The sequence below is a fragment of the Colobus angolensis genome, unplaced genomic scaffold (assembly GCF_000951035.1).
Source record: "Colobus angolensis palliatus isolate OR3802 unplaced genomic scaffold, Cang.pa_1.0 Scaffold136, whole genome shotgun sequence".
In the NCBI taxonomy this organism is placed as follows: Eukaryota; Metazoa; Chordata; class Mammalia; order Primates; family Cercopithecidae; genus Colobus; species Colobus angolensis.
The window spans coordinates 4,686,313-4,708,286 of record NW_012114444.1 but is presented as its reverse complement, the minus strand read 5'-3'; the positions used below and the strand labels follow the sequence as shown (position 1 = coordinate 4,708,286).

The window sequence follows — 21,974 nt, the reverse complement described above, 5'->3', positions numbered from 1 at the left end:
TTGTCGCCCAGGCTGGAATGCAGTGGCCCAATCTGGGCTCACTGCAAGCTCCGCCTCCTGGGTTCACGCCATTCTCCTGCCTCATCCTCCCGAGTAGCTGGGACTACAGGTGCCTGCCACCGCACCCAGCTAATTTTTATATTTTTAGTAGAGGTGGGGTTTCATGGTAATTAATTGCTTATTTTCTTATCTCAATAATAATCCATTAGATCAAGTTGAACGAAGGAACATTGCCCTATTTATTTCCTTTATAGTAGTTACTGCCATCTAATAACAATACTTTTCTCCCAAAATGAAATTCTACTAGGCTGGTGCAAAAGTAATTGCAGTTTCTGCCATTGAAAGTAATGGCAAGAACCGCAATTACTTTTGCACCTGCCTAAGTAGCTCCTCGAAAAACAATCAGCTTAAAACACTCCTACAAACCTGCAGGAGAAATACACTAATGGAAACTGTCAGTGCCCCCTGAGAAGCAGTGCTAGTCATTGGAACTCAATTTTAAGCATTCTAAGATGGTACTTTAAAATGAAAAGCAATAAAGGCATGTGGAAATCCTAAAAGGCATTTGGTTAATGTTCATCTATAAAATGTTTACCTGGAACAAATAGCAGGATTCTATAAGAAACAGACTAAAAAGACTAAAGCCTTATTATAATATCACCAGCCAGAACCAGATTAGTAAATGCTGATCAACTCTTACTCAGATTTTGGCAAATAGACTACACAATTTAAGCTAAATGTATGCAAATGTATCAAATATGAGGTGGTAGCTATTATGAAATAATGGCTCAAGGATTTTCCTTAGGTAAAAAATATTCAGGTCAGCAGAAAACATGACACCTATTTGGAAGATCTGAGCACAGCTATGATAAAGCATAGGAAGAAAAAAACTAAAATTAACTCCCACTCAAGTCCTATTTCCAAAGGGAAGATTTTATGAATGATTAAGTTAGAACTACTTGTCACTCTCTGTTAATATTTTCAATAGAGTGCCTCTGTATTTGAGTAACTATTCCCTTTTCTAAAGTCAGTTCACTTTGTTTATGTGAATATAAAATTGTATCTGTCATGAATTAACATTTATTTTTGAAAAGCTTATGTTCAAAAAAATTAGTATTAAAATTTAGCATTATTTTTTCTCATAAAATAAAACATCAGAAGTAATTTTCATTTGTAATTAGCTTGGTAGGTCGCTATGCTAATCAAATTACTAGAGCTAATGTTAAAATCTACGTAGACTGGCTAGAACATAAAAATAAATCCACATTCTTATAGTGAGTAAAAATCTTATATATACATATACATAAAGAATAATACCAAGGAAATAAAACTTACATCATTATCTCCAGCAATGTAGAATGAGAGAGTCTGACTCCCAAGATTAAAATCAATCCAAAATTCCTCAAGTTTTTCATCTGATGGTATTTGCAGCTAATAAAATAAACATACAAAACTGCCATATACAATGATTTAAAAATAACAGAAAATTACGACGTTATATTCATGGCTAAAGCAAGAAAACAAAGCTAGAAGGGGAGAGAAGAGAAAGAATAGACAAGTATAATATTTAGATAAATTTTAAAACAATCAAATAAAATGCTACTTTAATATTTTATAAAAAATCAACTAGCTCCAAGAAATCATGAATATTCCAAGTGCTAATGAAGGTTGAAAGTACTAGTCTGAATAGATTCATACATGATAAATCAATAATGGTCTTAAGGAAACAGGAGAAAATTTGGACTACAGCCTTTATTTTTCAGTTATTCTTGGCAATGAATACGCTGTTCCATAAAATTTCTCCTGGTATCACTGTCAGATACAGAATACTAGATCAGCTATATTCACGATCTAATTACAACTATTTTTAATGTTCTTATTCATTTTTAACTCATAATTCACTTGACTATCAAAATTCATACAGTAACTAAAATAATGTGTTAAGTTAAAATTTTACCTCATATTTATCAAGAAATGCTGATAAACAAGGAAATGTAAAGACCCTGAAATAAAAAGAAGTTTAAGAAAAAAATAAATAAGCTTTCACAGCATATCTTGTCCAGCAATAGAAATCATGCCTAGAATCAAAAGGAAATCAGGCAGTGGTCATAGTAATTGAAATAAAATAATATTTCTCTAATACTTTCCAAAATACATGTTTAGTGGACATTTATGTAGAGAAAACCATATTACTTTGAGGATACTATTCAATCTACCATTTTGACTAAAATGATTGTACCAAATGTTTCTGTGTGTGATATGGGTTGGCTCTGTGTCCCCACCCAAATCTCATCTTGAATGGTACTATCATAATTCCCACGTGAGGGACCAGGTGGGAGATAACTGAATCATGAGGGCAGTTTCTCCCATACTGTTCTCATGGTAGTGAATAAGTCTCATGAGACCTGATGGTTTTATCAGGGGTTTCTGCTTTTGCATCTTCCTCATTCTCTCTTTGCCTGCTGCCATCCATGTAAGATGGGACTCGCTCCTCCTTGCTTTCCACCATGATTGTGAGGCTTCCCCAGCCACATGGAACTTTAAGTTCAATTACATCTTTTTCTTTTGTAAATTTCTCAGTCACTGGTATGTCTTTATCAGCAGTATGAAAACAGACTAATACAGTGTACTATCAAATATAAGCAGTTTCCTAATTTAGCTTATTAATATATGTTTTCACAGAACTTAGAAAAGAATACAATAATTATGTTAAAAATGGTTAAATTCACAGAATGCTTTCTTAGATACTATTTTAAATATATAGTATATTATCTCATTTAATCTATACCACAAACATATGAGGTAGTTATTAATATTATATAACAGCTAAGGAAACTGAGGCATGTAAGGTTAAATAATTTGCCCAATATTAGAACAGGAAGAGAGGAACTTACAGATTCAAATCCAGGTAATATGACTTCTTGCACAACCCTGACAATACCTTTAATTTCTTTAGTAAGTACAGTAAATGTGAACTCATTCATCCAATAATTGTGTTGAACATCTATAAGGTGCCAGGCATTGCAAATTCTGTTTTTCAGTCGTTATAAAAAAATGATTAAAATTTACATTACATATCCTTTCATGCCCCTCAGAAAGATCCTACTTACTGTATGTTAATTATAAAGGAAGATGATTTGTTTCCTATATATTTACATTCTAGTATGTGGATGAAGGAGACGATTCAAGTAATAAATATGTCTAGATTTTTATTATCCCTCAAACATTAAATAATAATGGATATGCAACTCAGAAATATATCCAAAGAATTAAACAGAAATGAACTTTTCCCTCTAAAAAGTACAAAACAAAACAAGGCCAGTGCAGAATTATTTCAGATTACTGGTGTAGTAATTTGCTAAAATCATATCATTGTTTTAAATTATCTAAGAACATTTTACACTCCAACATACAAGAACAAATAAAGTTAAATGTATAAAGATGCAACATTGGGTGCTCACTCTTGAGCTCTAGTTCTTTATCAGTAAATGGTTGTATCTTGCATTAAGTTTACCTTCTTTTGTCTCCAAGCATGCCATTTACAAGGTTGAGAAATATCCTGCAATCCTAATTTTAAAGAGAAATACTTTTAAAAAATTATAATAATTTTTAAAAATTCACAAATTTCTGTTATTGTTATACAACTTACTGTTTCAAATTCAGAGTTCTTAATTCTTTTAAATGCCTTAGCAATAAAATCCATTGAAAACCACTGATGTGCCAGTTCTTGCCTTTGTTTTTCTGTGGTCATTCTACATAAAGCTTCTACAATGCCTACCTGTAAGTCATAATCTATTAAAAAAATAGTTAATGTTTGATTTACAATTATGAAAATTAAGTTCATAAAAGACCAGATGTTTTATAAGGTATTAAAACAAACAAGAGAAATAAGAATATATTAGTGTAATTTATTAATCTATTAATATTTTCTTCATATGGATTAGAAATATCATTTGAAGAATTAACACAGCCCAAATAACAAGTGTGCTAGCTAACAGAAGAAATAAGTAAAATGTTTTAAAAATTTGAGACTTCTAAATATTCAAAGACACTGCCATAAAATGCGAAGTAACCCATACAGTTATCTGTAAGTTACAAAATCTGTTTTCCTCTCGTGTAACATGTTTACAGTTATCCCACAGTACTTTAAACCATGATTTATTCTACATGTAAATCACCATATTAAAATTCATTCACAAAAAGCTTAGAAAATAAATTTTAAGTTATTTTAATAAACACATTGTTTAAAAACAAATACATCAATACCAAGAATATTAGACATCCTAATTTCATAAAATACTGTCTGAGGAATTTCTTAGCACAAGTAGTTCAGGTCTATCGAAAAATTAAGATATTATATTACGCTATTATGTTAAGCTATTAAGTTTTAATTAAGCTATTAAGCTATTAAATTAAGCTATTAATTTAAGCTATTATCTTAAGCTATTATATTATTCTTAAGTCTACCATTAGGTACAAATTGTATGTATCTAATGCCTACTGTCATAAATTATTTTTGTCCCAAAGATAAATTTTATTTATATTTATTAAAAATTGCTTAATTGTACCTAACATTTATAATTCCCTCAGTCTCACATTGCTATGCTAATATTTTAATTAAAAAATACTATCTGCTATTCATAAATATGGAATAATTTTAGATTTTGAAAAGACATACTTACCTCCAGCATCTAAAATCCTTTCTCCCATACTACTCCTGTGAATTAAAATAACAGATTATAAAATGGACCAGTATCAATTAAATAGGAATTCCACATGTTTAGGAGGAAAAGAAACTTCACTAAAATTTACAATTGGCTAATATCATCGACTTTTGCAGAAATTATATACATATACTAAATTATATTAAAAAGCTGCAACAGTTTATCAGTTTCATTATTAATGCAAACTCATGGTTGTCTTACTGTCTTATAAAACATTCTTAAATTATTGATTTTAAGAACAAAAACAGCTGGGTGCAGTCCTGTAATCCCAGCATTTTAGGAGGCCGAGGTGGGTGGATCAAGAGGTCAGGAGATTGAGACCACGGTGAAACCTTGTCTCTACTAAAAATACAAAAAATTAGCCGGGCGTGGTGGCGGCCACCTGTAGTCCCAGCTACTCGGGAGGCTGAGGCAGGAGAATGGCGTGAACCCGGGAGGCGGAGCTTGTGGTGAGCTGAGATCTGGCCACTGCACTCCAGCCTGGGTGGCAAAGTGAGACCCTGTCTTTAAAAAAAAAAGAATAAAAACAATATAGTACAGATTATTACATGAGAATTAACATTTCTTGGTTAGAGAGTATTTTCCCGGCATCTTGAGGCATTTTGTCAAGCATAGCATTCATTTTTTTAATTATCTAGAAAAGAAAAAAAGATAATGCATTAACTTTATATTCAGTGAAACACTATTTAGAGAAATACTCTAAGCACATAAACTTAGAAGCCTAATTTTTTCTTAATCACTGAGTTTTATTACGGGAATGGAGTAGGATGGAGAAAAGAATATATAAAGTATAAAACAGGCCAGGCATGGTGGCTCACGCCTATAATACCAGCGCTTAGGATGGCCGAGGTGGGTGGATCACTTGATGTCAGGAGTTCGAGATCAGCCTGGCCACATAGTGAAACCCTGTCTCTACCAAAAATACAAAAATTAGCTGGGCATGGTAACGCGCACCTGTAATCCCAGTTACTCAGGAGGGAGGCAGGAGAAGCACTTGAACCTGGGAGGCAGAGGTTGCAGTGAGCTGAGATTGCACCACTGCACTCCAGCCTGGGCAGATAGAGCAAGACTCTCTCAAAAAAATAAAAATAATAAAGTATAAAATAATGGATATAAAAATAACATAAACTAGAATATCAAAAATAGAATATAACATGACTCCTGTACTTAAAGCACTTGTACTTTTTGCAATAAAAGTTATATTTATTTTAACTCCATTATAAGATCTGAGGAAGCCAAAAATGTTACTTTATTAATTTTGTTCTTATGATTATAGTACATGTACACACATAAATATACTAATACAGATTATTTTTAGCATTTAACTACTTAAGCACCCCAAAAATCTGGATGGTATAATTTATTTCCATTTGAGCTATATGCATACATAAACCCATACGGTTATAAATTTTCAATAACTATTTAGGAAATATGTCAGGCAATAGATTGTTAAGATGATAGAAATATACTCCAAGGTAAGTAATTTAGTCCTAGATGAAATAAATTTTCAATTTAATTGCTATTGATTTTCTTCACTTTCTCATTTTTAGTTTTTAAAACACAAACAAATAAATGACTTTACCTCTTGCTGAATACAAATATTCACTCTTGAGTCAGTAACCAGGGAACAAATGCGAGGTACGAAACTTTCCACTACTTGTTTTTTACCTGAATAAAAGTGTTAAATTATTGATAAATGTTCATTTCAAATCCTCTCAACTATCAGTCTTTTCTTATAAGAGTTAGCAGAAAGGGACCAGGCATGGTAACTCAAGCCAATAATCCTAGCACTTTGGAAGGCCCAGGTGAGTAGACTGCTTGAGCCCAGGAGTTCGAGACCAGCCTGGGCAACATGGCAAAATCCTGTCTGTACAAAAATTAGCCAGGCACCTGTAATCCCAGCTACATGGGAAGCTGAGGTGGGAGAATCACCTGAGCACAGGAGGTCAAGGCTGCAGTGAGCCATGATTGTGCCACTATACTCCAGCCTGGGTGACAGAGTGAGACCTTGTCTCAAAAAATAAACATAAATAAAAAAAGAGTTAGTGGAAAGGATATACTACTGCAGTTCAGAAGAAGGCCCAATAGGGCTTGGGATGAGAAAGAAAGAAATTAAGTCCTAATTCTATCTGGCCTTGCAAAAAACACCATTCAACAAATGTGACTGATTTTAATACTGTCAAGGGACAACTCTAGATCTAGTTTCTAACTGCAGGCACATAGGAGGTATTTTCTTTTTAGATTAAGTAAACATAGTTCAAAATTGAAAAGTTCAAATCTGAGGCTTTTACCAAAACTGACCTCATTAATTCTTAGTTAAACATCAAAAAATTTTTATACCCATTAAGACCAACACATCTTGGCCGGGCGCGGTGGCTCAAGCCTGTAATCCCAGCACTTTGGGAGGCCGAGACGGGAGGATCACGAGGTCAGGAGATCGAGACCATCCTTGCTAACACAGTGAAACCCCGTCTCTACTAAAAAATTGCAAAAAACTAGCCAGGCGAGGTGGCGGGCACCTGTAGTCCCAGCTACTTGGGAGGCTGAGGCAGGAGAATGGCGTAAACCCAGGAGGCGGAGCTTGCAGTGAGCTGAGATCTGGCCACTGCACTCCAGCCTGGGCAACAGAGCGAGACTCTGTCTCAACAACAACAACAACAACAAAAAAGACCAACACATCTTAACCCCAATGAAGTTCTAAATGATGTGAGCCATTTTTAGGTTAACGCATTTTTGAAAGATGCGGCTTTATCAATACTAAGTATATTCAGAGGAATGTGTACATGCTGTTTCATAATGCAAATTCTAAAAATAACTTTTAACAATGGAAATACTGTAACGACAAATGTACAATTTTCCAAAGTGACTACATAAAAAGAAAAAAAGTACTCAGATGAAAAGATACAATTATTTACTTTAAAAATCAGGTGGATCACTTTATAATTAATTGCTGGTGTTTAGGACTGTTTTTTCCCTAAAAACTTAAAAATTTAAACAACATTGTTATGTAGCAAAAATCAATCAATGAAGAGGTAGGATTAATTATTATTTAAATCAATGGCAATCTGTTTAAAACTTTTTGGCTCTGAAGGCAGCAAGTACTTTATCTATAAATAATTCACCACCCTCACTGACCAATCCTAGGTAAGTCTTCTTCAATCAACACAGAGCTAAAATAACTTGGATCTGATTGCTTGGCACAAGCAGGCCACAAGTCAAAGAATAAGTAGTAACATATTCTGTATTCTCAATTTACTATTGAAAAATTGTTCCATTAGATCAAAGGTTGGCAAACTATGGCCCACAAACTAAATGTAACTCACTGCCTGTTTTTGCATGACTGTATTACTCATCAGCAAGTGCTCTGTGAAAACTATTTGAATCTATCATGTTTTATTAAAACAGTACTGTCAAAGGTGAACATCACTCACTCTTGTCAATTTAGCCATGGTCAGTTATTTGAATTTTTGTCAGAAGCAGAAGTTGAGTATTCAACTTTCCCTACCACAGAGCAGTCCAATGGCAGTGGGGTTTTATTGTGACTTTTTGATATCCAGCACCAAGACTGAAATTTTTCTGAATAAGAACTATCCTCAACCCTTATTGTTGAATACTGAATGTCTTTGGTAATTAGCACTGGCTGCAGAGTTGACAATGTTTCTAAATGAATTGGGCACAAAATTACAAGACAAAATAATGCTTGTATCATGAACTTAACACTGCAATGAAGTCATTCTGATAACTAAGGTGATCTGAAAAGCAAGTAATGCTATGCTGCTTTATACACTTCACAGACTGTCAAAAGTTAAAACAGGAAGCAACATCTCCATTACCACACAAAATTGCAGGGGATATATTTTTTCCAAACTCCAACTACAGGTCTAGCAGTGTTTCTGGGCTTTGTTGTAAGTACTAAGGAAATTTCCACATTTCAAAATTCATTTAATTGTGCAATTGGGAAGCTTCCACATAACCTTCAATTGGAAGTGATTAATCTGCAATGCAATGACATTCTAAAATGCAAATGTTAAGAACCTAACAATTCTGTTAATGCCTTTCAAGTGATGAACACGCTCAATTAAAAGCATGCTCATGCAGTGATATCAGTATTTGGCATTGTCTGCATTAAAAGCCATTTTCTAATGTGACATACATAAAACCTCATTATAGATAGGGATTAACAAATGAACATTTACAATCAATTTTGCAAACAAAACACTAACTCTGAACCCTAATTAAGTTAAATGTTATTCTCTCACAGAAAGAATGCAAGTTTCCTTATTAGTAGACCTATATTACAAAAAATTGTACAACTATTATATTTTCAATGGCATCAATAAATTATTTGTAGAAATTTGTTTTTCTTTCTTGTTATACAAGTACCTACATAATATTCTTAATTGTTTTTCTCTTGGACTACAAAGTCTAAAATATTTCTATCTGGCCCTTTACAGGAAAAGTTTGTTGATCCTTGAATCAGATAATGGGTTCTTAATACTAGGACAATACTATGGGAATTGTAAAATTATACTAAAGCTCTAACGGTAATTTATTGTTCCAATAGAAAATAAGTGTTTATTATACCTTCATCACTGACATCATGTATGACCTGAAAAAAAGTGAATAATATTTAATTTACAAGTTACTATATATTACAAACCATTACAATATTATAAACCATTACAAATGGTACTGAAATGACAGATTGCATTTTAACTCATAGCATATTTATTTTTTATTAACTAACCATTTAATTATATTTACCAGAATAAATGCTTTATACAATCTGAACAGACCAATCCAACCAAGGCACCAACCAATCTGTTAGTGACTTTTAGGCTCAGGGCACAGAGATCACAAATTGTTTTTTAAATCAACACATGCTTTATAAACATCAGTGTAATTAATGTGATTTTTACCAGCAGAAGATCAACTAAGTCTTCTATCATATTTAGAACAGCTTCATCTTTTGAATTTCCTTGACTCTGAATAATCTCCTTGGATTTTTCAAACCAGGCAACCATGTAAAAAGAGGAACGAACTTATTACTTTGAGTTTCATTTTAATAATTTTAAGAATGTACTTGTCTTTGTATAAACAGTAAGCCTAGGAATAAAGACACACTAAAACTAAAATTTTAGTATTGTATCAAAATAAATTCATGTTTTTAAAGATCTTTTTTTTTTTAAAACTATCTTTTCCCATTGTTTAAAATGGGAATAGATGAAGTTAATCTTGATTCCATGTAGAAGATCCTTATTTCCCCTTCAAATTCCTAGTTAGGGTACATTTATTATAATAGAAAGAAGTAAATTATCATCACAATTTAGACCATTTTTGATATTGTTATTATATGAAAAGTTTTCATATTATTTTACCTTAATCAATTCAGATATTTGAGTACATACATCTCAGATACTATTCTAGGTGCCAATAATGTAGCAATGAACAAAACAGACAAAAATAAATATCCTACATTCTAGCATGGGAGACAGATAAACAATATAAAAACAAAAAAAGGAAGTTAGAGAATAAGAAGAGTTAAAAAGTTAATAAAGCAAGTAAAGGCCTTGAGCTTAAACTCACATGATTATCAAGGAGTCTGTCTTTGTACAGTTTCCTTGTGATCTTTATATTTGTAACATATATCACAAGTTATAGAAATGTTTTATTCCCAAAACTGTACATAAAGTTCCTAAATTTATTTTCAACAATTTGGATAATTTCTTATTAGAAAGCGTATCTTTTATAATATTTCATTCACATGAATATGTTACATATTCTATACTTATCTTTTGTATTAGTCCTTGTTTTATCATCGTTAGAAGGCCAGCTTGACCCAATACACTGATATTTTTGCCACATCTTCCAACAGAAACCAAAATGGCTGAAACATTGTGGATATCCTCTTTATTAAGTTCCTGAAATAAAAGCTATACATTAAAATTTCTGTAAACACAAAATAGTATGAAACAGACATTGTACAAGGAGCATTTTGCACACATATTTTAATCTTCACAAATCCTGAAAGATGGTCATTTTAATCATCTCTATATTGCAACAGATGAAAATGTGGTTTAAGAATGTGTCCTGCCCAAAGTCATACAGTCAGGGAATAACAAACTCAAGACAAAAATGGAAATCTGTATAAATCCAAGAAACTTTATACTATGATACAATGAACTAGCTACTTTCCATTCTAAAAAGCTCCATGTATTTAACAGAAACAAGAAACTTTTATTCAATTTCTTGGATTCATAAGGAATCTCAGATACTGGGGGGGATTATCAATAATCACCTTTTATCATGTAAGAAAATGCCTTAAATATGATCAATTAAATTTAAAGTTTGAGTTTTTTTTTATGTTTTAGTTTTGACAGAAGTAGGCATTGTCTATGTAACATCAAGTATACACTGATAGATTTTTCTATCAACTTGTTTAAACTTCAAAGAGCTGAAGTATTTTTTCCCCAATTTCAGCCACAGTTGATAGTAAAGCGCATGTGAACACATATTTTTGTATTTTTTATTTGGGAAATGACATTCCAATGTGTTGAAATTCCTCAAACAAAAATAAGCAAATGGTGAAATAAGCATTTATTTATATAATCATAACTGAGCTTGCCCAATCCATTCTATTCATTTTTTTCTAATGGAGTACTTCCTTCTAAAACTAGAGTTCTATCTAATAATTGTAACAACCATTGAGCAAAAATGAATATTTACCCTGCATATAAGGTTGTCCACCTTGTGGAAAAACTGTTTGCTGCATTTAATCTTCACATCTTCACAAATATCAACTTGCAAAAGTGTTTTCAAAGGTTTGAAATCATTTTTTCTTAAAGCATCATCAATGCATTTTTCCAACTGCTAGAGAAATATATTTAATGGCACATATTGTATCAAAACCAAAATTAATTACCTATGCAATCTAGTAATTTGAGAACTGTTTCCACATGAAAACTCTCAAATGAACTCAAATTATTAATTCACTTATTTTTAAAAAATATGGCCACTATTAAATTTGGAACAACTGAATTAGAAATTACATTTCTTTGATAATAAGACTGATTAAAAAATATTTTACTAATATTTCCAATTCATATCTTTTATTACCAAAGTCATCTTTATGTCAAACTCAACAGAAACTTGATAAAAAAAAAAATCAAAAAAACTTTAAAGTAACTAATACTTAATACAATGAATAAAAGCCTAGTATACCTGACTATCAATCTCTTAACAGGGTTTAAACAGTAAAGAAAAAAATGCATAAAGACAGGCAAAAGCACCTTTTAGAAATTATGCCGACTAACATAACGTAAGCATTACCATTATATAATATTTATAACCTTAATAAAATCTGCCATCCTTGCTATTAAAGTACAACTTCATTAATAACAAATGTTCACACTACAACCTGATCACTAAACAGGTTTGGCTGTGAACTACATACATGTTGAATAGATTATTAACACTTACACTTTACCTAAATATACAGTATCTTAATCTCTAAAACTTAATACAAAAATATCCAAGCATAAATTATGCATGAATCAATGCATAATTCTTTTCAATGTAAAAGTTAGGTATAAAGAATCAGCATCTTTAATACTTTATAAATATTCTTAATATAGCTTTTGCAAACATCTATTGAATACATGAAAGGACACTTTAAACTATTCTTGACCATTTCATAAAAACATGTAAGCTTTGTCATTGCTAAAAACATAGCACTGAATACCTATAAGTAAACAAAAAGTGATTTTCAGAATTCAAATACTTTTGGTCTAGGACTACATACCTGGAGATCTGGTCTTATTGGCATTTTGACTTCATTAAAGAAAAGCAAGACAAAATAAACACCTATAAAAGAAAATATATATTTTCTGTATCTCACAATCTGTTTCATGTGTTTAACAGTTTCAATATCTTACACACATAAATAAGCATGTTATTTATACCAAAGGCAATATTGTTTAACTTCCTCACTAAACATTTACCTGTTTATAAAATTACATATTTGAATATGATCAAAGAATTTTCCAGAGAAAAGCCTGAAGATCATTTACTCAAGCTCTTCCTTTTTATAGATTACTTAAATTAATGTCAAATATCTTGCCAAAAGGTCAGAAAGCTAGTAAAAGAATAACCTGGATCTCCCATTCCAGTGATTCCCTGCTATACTTGTTCCACCTTTGAGAACAAGGGAAAAAAAAACTCTTGAATTAATGTGTACATGAAATTTGGACTATTAATATTCAAGAAGGGATATACAGATATGCTAACAATGAACAGGATCAAAATATGAAGGAAAAGAGTGAGGAAAAGATAACCCAAACACATTTCATATATCCACGAGAGTGTTCAGGAAAGAAAGAACCCCCAATTTCTGGTTGAATGCTGAAATTAAGGTGAGGACCTCACTTTCCCAAAGTTATCTGGATCCTTAAAGACCATGGGGTGCAAATATAAATAACTGCCACAAATTAATATATTGCAATATGGCTAACAGAAAGTATCTACCAGGTTCTAAAGAGAGATTCCATGCTTATGAAAACAGGACCAAAAATAGATTAAATCACTTCAAACAATCCTATCTGGTGTGTTTCTGACAAGGATCGAAGATAGAGGTCATTTATTCTCCCTGCCATGAACACCTAAGGAATTAACATTATTTTGGTCAAGAAAATGCAAATCATTGCTGTAGTCATCCTCAAAGCTCTGTATCCCTATTTTGTTTTGTAGAATATGCGTAATTATTTGCCTGCCTTTTTTGGAGCAAAGTACTAAAGGTCATTCTGAGAGGAACCATGTGCCTGATAGTATTCTTCATTTATAAATAATAAAGTCCGATGATGTTTTTACCATCTCATTTTAATAATTATGGAAATGTTTTTTAAAAATATTGTATGTTACAAGACTCCATGTCTACAAAAAATTTTTTTTTTAATTAGCTGGGTATGGTGGTGTGCACCTGTAATCCCAGCTACTCTGGAGGCTGGGGTGAGAAATTGCTTGAGCCTAGAAGTTGGAGGTTACAGTGAGCTATGGCCACAACACTGTACTCTAGCCTGGGCAAGAGAAGGAGACTCTGTCTCTAAAATAAACAAAAAGAATGCATGTCATCATTTCCAAGGTAACCACTAAATGAGCAATGAAAGAATACATAACTACTAAGCTAAGTGGGGGAGGGAGGCTGTAATGTTTTCATTTTAATCAATCCAGAGATACAGACAGAGAGAGAGAGACCCAGAACAAGAAGGAAAAACAGAAAACACAAAGTAAGGTGATAGATTAAAAGTTACATATCAATAATTACATTGAAAGTAAAATATATTAAATACTCTAAAGAGGTAAGAATATGTCACCCTCCCAATATGCTGATCTGACATATTGACTATTTTAAATCAAGGGCACTTAACAAAAAACAGCAGGTACAAGATCATTCTGACCTTAATTCTGTTTCCTAAAAGCAGGATATGGAATTCCCATGTGAAAGATGTCCTCCCTATACCAAAAGGGAAGTAATCTTATAATCAAGGGGGGAAAGTTAAAAATCAAGAAAATCTGTACAACCAAACTTTGTTAAACCGACCCTCATCTTCCTAGTCATTTCTCAACCCAATTAACTACCCTAGCCTAAAGCTTCTTTGCCTTATCTTATTTCACAACTTAACTATTCTTTGTCCAATTCAGTATAAAACTGACCCTAACTACTTCTTGGGTCTTCATTTTCTTATGAGGGATCCTGTGTCATGTAAAACTTGTATTAAAGAAATTTGTGTGCTTTTCTCCAGTTGATCTGTCAATTTAACTCTAAAAGGGAAGAGGTAAAGTTTTGCCTCCCCTACAACTCCAATTAAAAGTCAGATTGTCCTCAAAGGATCAATGCTTGAGGGATGGATACCCCATTCTCCATAATGTGCTCATTTAACATTGCATGCCTCGGGAAGGGGAACATCACACACTGGGGCCTATGAGGGGGGAGGGATTGCATTGGGGAGTTATACCTGATATAAATGATGAATTGATGGGTGCTGACGAGTTGATGGGTGCAGCACACCAACATGGCACAAGTATACATATGTAACAAACCTGCACGTTATGCACATGTACCCTAGAACTTAAAGCATAATAAAAAAAAAAAAACATCTCACATACTGTATTGACACCTACTATGTACCCACACAAATTAAAAAGAAAAAAGTTGAACTCTCAGGTAGGTTAACCATTGTTAAAACTATATGCTGCCCAAAATTATACTTTTAAGACATATACCTTAAATAAAGGGCTATAAAAAAGTTGGAAATAAAAAGAAAAGATATCTACCACACAAACATTAACCAAAAGAAAGCTAATAAAACTCTATTACCGTTGGATTTAACATAAAAGTCCAACACAGATGGAACTGAAAAGAGAATCCAGAAACAGACCTATACACATGACCTGATTTACAATAAAGGTAGAACACAAAGCAGTAAGGAAAGGGTAAGATAATCTTTACAATTAATCTATACTGTTCAACCGGATGTTCATAAGAAATACAACAAAACCTCACTACTTCATACCAACCATCTCATACCATACGCAAACACCATTTCCAGGTGGAACGAAAATTGAAAACAATTAAGTTTCTAGAACATAATATATTAGAACATCTTCATGACCATGTAATAAGAAATAAGCAATAAGCAAGATTATAAAAAATCTCTAACCATAAAAGACAAGTGCTAGGTTGGACAACCTTAAAATTAGAAACTATTGTTCAATGAGAACACATGGATACAGGGAGGGGAACAACACATACTGGGGCCTGGTGGGGCGGCAGGAGGGAGAGCATCAGGAAAAACAGTTAAGGCATGCATCAACATTTACAGGTTGATAGGTGCAGCAAACCACCATGACAAACATTTTCCTGTGTAACACCCCTGCACATCTTGCACATGTAGCCCAGAACTTAAAATAACCTATTGATTTTCTCAATCCATGAGCATGGGATTTAACAAAAGAAAGAACTCTGTTGGAAAACATCATTTAGAGAACAAGGCAGGCCACAGAGATGAAAATATTTCTCGCATACATTATTCACTTGTGTGAATATTCACAACAGTTACTAAGTTATTTGGTTATCAGTTAATGTAAACATACTCTTGGAAATATGAACTGAACAAAAGGATCCTATTTTGGCACCACAGCCTATTTAATGTCATAGCCTCTGACCTTCCACCTTCAAAAGAGTATAACTCTGACGAGTTGCCTCACTTATTAATGTATTGCCCTGGTAACAAGGTTATAATTAACATCTTTGATTCCTAAATGTTTTAAATACAGGTAAGATTTCTCCATCAAACAGAGGATTACTGGGACTACTACTTCTCCCAAATGCATGTAGGTACTATAATTGATTATCAATCTGTTAGAGTTCATTTTTTAAGAAAACCAGAAGTTCATGAGTGTTCATTTAGATTATGTGAAGCACACAATATGCCTGCTTTAAAACTTCACTAGTTTGTCAAAACCTCACAGAGAACTGTGGAAATAATAGCTCTGAATTTATGTTCGTCTATAGGCTCAGAATTCTTCCTAATCCCACCTCCTAGTATTAAGGAAATAAACTTCAGAAGCAACAAAAGCAGCTTCCATTCAGGAATCTGTTGGGATAGAGTCTGCAGCCAAAACAAATATGGATTGAAGAGGAACCTTCTCCTGTAAGACAGGTTTCATAAATCTGAGAAATTCCAAAAGGGATGGAATTTTGCCACCTGCTTCTGTAACAAGAAAAAGGTTTGCTCACAGCTATGTGTGGACTCCATGTCACTGTATTAATTTCCAGGGTTGCCTTAATGAAGTGCCACAAACTGGATGGCTTAGAACAGCAGAAATTATCTCAGTGTGGAGACAAGATGTATGAAATAAAGGGGTCAGTTGCATCATACTGCCTCTGAAAGTGCTAGAGGAAGGATCTTTCCTGTCTCCTTAAGCTTCTGGTAGCTGCCGACATTCCTTGACTTGTGGCAGCATAAATCCAGTCTCTGCCTCCTTTATTACATGGTATTCTTCCTTTAATTTTCACCTTGTCTTCTATGCATAGCGGTATACAAATTTCCCTTTTTTATAAATATATATCGGATTAGGGCCCACCCTAGTAACTTAAATAACTTAACGAGTTGATAACTTAACTCTGTTAAATGCAAAAGACCCTATTTCCAGAAAAGGTTCCATTCTGAGATACTGGGAATTAGAATCTCACATATCTTTTTAGGGGAACACAATTCAACCCATAACAGTCACTACATAAAGCCCAAACTTAATTCAGTACTGGAATGCCGAAAACATGGGATTCAAAGAAAAAATAAAAGTTGAGGTTTTGAATGTACTGGGTGGGGAAGGAAAACATGTCAAATACGAGCTAGTAACCAGGGCAGACCAGGTTACCTCTGCACATAAGGCAGCCAATGCCATCACAGGGTGACATAATCATAGAAACATTCCTCAAATGTAGTGCCAAAATTAGCCTCTTGCTGAAATATTTTCTCCATTTCAGTTAAAGTGAAGCAAGTCAGATTCTGGATAACCAACAGAGATTGGTCTACTGGAAAGTTTTAAGAAAAGAAGACCATCATCTCAGGCTACTCTCTTCTCCTGCCCCCATACCACAGACTGCTCAATAAATCTTTGGCAGTGCTAAGTACTAGGTAATAGAAATTTTTTATTTTCTGAAATTACTGCAACAGGGACCAAGCATTGGCAATTTTTCTGTGTTGAAACAGGTCCAATAATGTGCTAAGCATAATGTACTACTAATTTTTGAATGCTTTAAAAGATAATGTATACCAGAACTTTGGCATTGAACTAATATAGTTTCTGAGAACATATAACTGGTACTTCCTTTCCATGGAAGACAGCTCAAGCTACAGCTGATGAAAGAACTCCAACTCCACCAAAGAATCTGACTGCATCTGAACATAATAAGATTTGTTGAGAATGCGTATTTGGGACTTTAACTTAAAAATTTTGGCCTTTAGACTTTTAAATTCAGAAGCACAAAAAAAAAATGATTCTGGACATTTAAATCTTTCAGTCCTTGGTCTTGAACTTGTAAAGGGTTTTAATCTTTTAATATAGAAAACTATATTTGACAGATTTGGCCAAACTATATTTGACAGATTTGGCCAATTCTTTCAAAATGTGTATGGAGGAATAATGCTGCTCTAATACTAAAATAACTTTTAAAATAGCAAAGAAAGATCACCTTATTTGATATTAAAATATATTACAAAATCACAAGAAATAACTATAAACAGTGAAGTATTAATAATGGAAAACAAATGATCAATAAAACAAAACAGAATTCAAATGCATAGCCAAGCATATGTTGGAAGTTCATATTTGAGTCAGATGGTTTTGCAAATCAGGGAAAGGTAAACTAGTCAATAAATGGTCTGGAAAAAGTGAATTGGTATGTGGAAAAAATAACATTAGAAATCTACTTTGCCATAGAAAAATAAGGTCTAGATAAATTAACTACCTAAATGTAAAAAGTAAATGTTTAAAAACTATTAGCAGAAAATACATGAGGCTATCACTAAGATGTTCCAACACGAAAGAATTTAAAACAAAATGCACAAAACATAAAAAGTAATAGATTTTAACTTTTTGTGCATCACTGTAAAAGAAAGGCAGCATACTAGGAAGACATTTGCAATGGAATAAGAGACTCAGGATTAATATAAAAAGAATTATTATGAAGAACTTACCAAATCAAGGAGAAAAAAGCAATAACCCAACAGCAAAAATGGAAAATAAGAAGAGGTCATTCAGAAAATAAAACTCAACTGGCTAATAAAGAAATGAAAATGCTATCTCCAATGCTAAGTGAAACAACCAGTCCCCTCTCCACCATCCACCAAATTGGCAAAAACTAAAGAGACTGATACTACCAAGTCACAGTGGGAATAAAGGAAATTGGAAATCACGTATATACTCCTGGTGGGAAGTAAATAACTGCACTTTGAAAAAGAGTTCGATAGCATTGGGTAAAAATGTGAACTGGAATACCATATGACACAGTAGTTCCACTTCAATTTTACACTTTAGAGAAACTCAAAAGTACAAAGGGAATATAAAAATATTTACTGAAGCATTTCTTCCAATATCAAGAAACTGAAACTGCCTGTGTCCGTGTCATGGGAGAGGAGGTAAATAAACATGAATTGTGGTGAGTGATGCAACTGAATTCAGTAGCTGAATATAATGAAGATCTGTATCTCAGAATACGGTGCATCTCAAACACAATATAACACACACACACACACAAATGCAGAATGAGATAATAGAAATTATTTATGTAAAACCTAAAATATACTTAATAAAGGCTTATACGACTGTTATTGATATGTGTGTGTCTGTGTAAGACCAGAGGGTACTTTATTAAAGAAGGATACAAATACTGGGCATATGAACATTGGATGATTTGCACAAGTAAAGAAAACAACCCTAGGGATAGGGAATGAAGTGGACCAAAAGACAAAAAAAAAAAAAAGAATTTTAATTGTTTAATTTTTTATTTAGAGGAGTGTAGTAAAGCATGGTGTCTGGACTGAGAATACAATGGATTAAATTAACTTAATTGTTTCCTAAGGTTCAACATACACTCACATATACCCTTTCAATCACCACTACCATTAGGACAAAGCAAAAGGGGCCCTTGCAATGCGCTCTACATAGTGCAATCTCTTTCTCACTCTCTCTCTTATTATGGAGCACACAGGCATCTCTATGAGCTCAAAATCCAGGACTCAGCCCTACCCCCAGAAAGTCTATAACCATGAACATATTATTCATTCTCATAACTCTATCCTTCAGGCCCCTCAGAAACACTTCCTTTGCTTATGCCTATGAAAGAAGGGGACTGCAATTAATTACACTATTCTGCTTACTTTATGCGTCCGAATTTTCCATAATAAAAAAACAATACTTAAAGAAGTCAGACAGTGTGAAGCCACAATTGAATATAATGAAGGTTTCAGATAATGCTAATGCTAATATTTTAGTCTCTGCTTCAGAACAAAGATAGCATGTGAGCAAGTGCTTAGGTAAAAGAGATATTGTCAAATCTTTCCCCTGCAAAGCAAGAATACAGCTGATTCTTGCATAAGATACTTCTTAACAGTGCCAAATGCCCATCTTCTTCCTCCTCTTTTTATTCCAATTTGTGACTCTAGAAATACTAGCAAATTAGTGCACAGTATTTGCAACAGTAGCACACAGTGGCTGAGGAACATTTTGTAGTAGCAAGCAATCCATATGAACATATATGTAGATCTAGACATAAACTATGTGAACATGATATGGATTCTTTACAGTAGACAGTAAGCAAACACTAAAATAGTGAATAAATGTACTGTTACAAAATATTTAATATCATAATTATTCAAAAATAAGCAATTCCAGTGTTAAAATTTTAAGGAAACTATTCATTAATTACAATTCTATGAGAATTTTAATATTTAAGAATTTTTTTAAAGAAAAATACTTTTTATACCTATTTTGTTTGTGATATAAACCCAAATTTGATACATGTTGAGTATAACACATTTTGAGTAATTACAGTTTTAACCCTTAGATCATGGCTGTCAATAGCAAATAAGTAAAAATCTTCATTATGATTTTTAAAATAAAAATGAACTATATATAGTAACTTACAAATTATGTATTTTATCACTTATTCAGAGATTACCAGTCCATCATCAGATATCCGTAATAAATGCATTCAAATGCATTCAGTTATCTTTGATACTTTTCAGAATTCAGTCATAAAAATAATAGCCTTGGCTGGTGGCTTATGACTGTAATGTTGGTGGCTAGCACTGTGGGAGGCCCAGGCAAGAGGATTGCTCGAGTCCAGGAGCTCCAAACCAGCATGGGCAACGTGGTGAGATCCTATTTCTACAAAAATAAAAGCCTGGCCTGGTGGCTCGCAGCTGTGGTCTAGCTAATAGGAGGCTGAAGTGGGAGGTCCAGGTTTCAGTGAGCCATGTTCACGCTACTGCATTCCCACCTCGGCGACAGAGCAAGACCCTGTCTCAATAATAATAATAATAGCCATACATCTATTTTTCTATTTTGATGCAGTGAAAGTGTGTTTGTGAAATTTGAGACTATTTTATTTTACAATTTGAAAACTTGATTTAAAACTTTAAATACTTAAAATGTGTTGTCTCCATTTATACTCTTTCCCTAGGGCCAGCAACTGTTGAGGCAGGCTTGCCCATTAGCTTATGCTTTATCTGTTTTCACAACTAAAGCAATTTGAAGCAGTGTATTTTACAAAGTCCCCTGAGACATTAATTACAGCACAGAAAAAAGTACAAGGAGGCACATAAAGCTAACAAGATGGTTTTAGTTTCTAATCTACTTTTTCATGAAGTCAGTCGGGGAAAAACAAACCAAGGAAAGCAAACTGAATAATCTAGTTACACACACAAACACACACGCCTCAAAGTTGAATGTATATAGGCCACAATAGTGTCAAAAGCACAGCACTATCCACAATATCAAACAAGTTAACATTTGCAAATGAAAGAGAAAGCTAACTCTAAAAAGAAACAAAAGTTATACACTTATTTTTCCAGCCTCATGAGGAAACAATCTAAAAGATCTTTAGGAACTACTACTATGTAACAGAACGACTTCGGAAACCGAGAACAGAATAATAATGTTTCAAGAGAAGCGAGGACTTATGTGTCAAGTAATCAGGTTTTGAGCCCCCGTTTACCGAACTGGGGGATTGGTTAGCGAGCAACACAGAAAACTAGTAAGAGGATAACTGTATCTGCAGGCAGATAAAGTGGTTACGGTTAAAAACAATAACAAACAAAACAATTTGGCAGATGGGGGAGGTAAAGATTTTCCCCCAAAGGAAAAATTGCTGAATGAACGCAAGCAGGAGTGGATTATTCAAAGTCCCCTCTGCCATGGTAACCAACACAGCTAAGGTGTCCAAAAAGACATTAAAGGAGAATGAAGGGGAGGGAAGGCGTCCTCCTCCTCCCATCATGACTAAAATAAAAATGTAGGCCGGGCGAGGTGGCTCACACCTGTAATCCCAGCACCTTGTGAGGCCGAGGCAGGTGGATGACCTGAGGTCAGGAGTTCGAGACCAGCTGGGCCAACATGGAGAAACCCCGTCTCTACTAAACACACAAAATCAGCCGGGCGTGGTGGCGCGCCCAGTAGTCCCAGTTACTC

At 33.5% G+C, this 21,974-nt stretch overlaps 1 protein-coding gene across 1 annotated transcript in view; it reads right to left on the bottom strand.

Annotated features, from left to right (window-relative positions):
• Positions 1-21,974, bottom strand: part of SYCP2 (synaptonemal complex protein 2) — a 67,328-nt gene that overhangs the window by 44,157 nt on the left and 1,197 nt on the right. The window contains exons 2-13 of the mRNA XM_011934506.1: positions 12,526-12,587; positions 11,451-11,594; positions 10,517-10,645; positions 9,644-9,748; positions 9,309-9,333; positions 6,307-6,392; positions 5,273-5,358; positions 4,683-4,717; positions 3,650-3,792; positions 3,515-3,567; positions 1,958-2,003; positions 1,336-1,431 (exon numbers count right to left, since the gene is read on the bottom strand). Coding sequence (XP_011789896.1) covers positions 1,336-1,431; positions 1,958-2,003; positions 3,515-3,567; positions 3,650-3,792; positions 4,683-4,717; positions 5,273-5,358; positions 6,307-6,392; positions 9,309-9,333; positions 9,644-9,748; positions 10,517-10,645; positions 11,451-11,594; positions 12,526-12,549 — 972 coding nt within the window. The 5' untranslated portion in view covers positions 12,550-12,587. The remainder of the gene's footprint in view (positions 1-1,335; positions 1,432-1,957; positions 2,004-3,514; positions 3,568-3,649; positions 3,793-4,682; positions 4,718-5,272; positions 5,359-6,306; positions 6,393-9,308; positions 9,334-9,643; positions 9,749-10,516; positions 10,646-11,450; positions 11,595-12,525; positions 12,588-21,974) is intronic.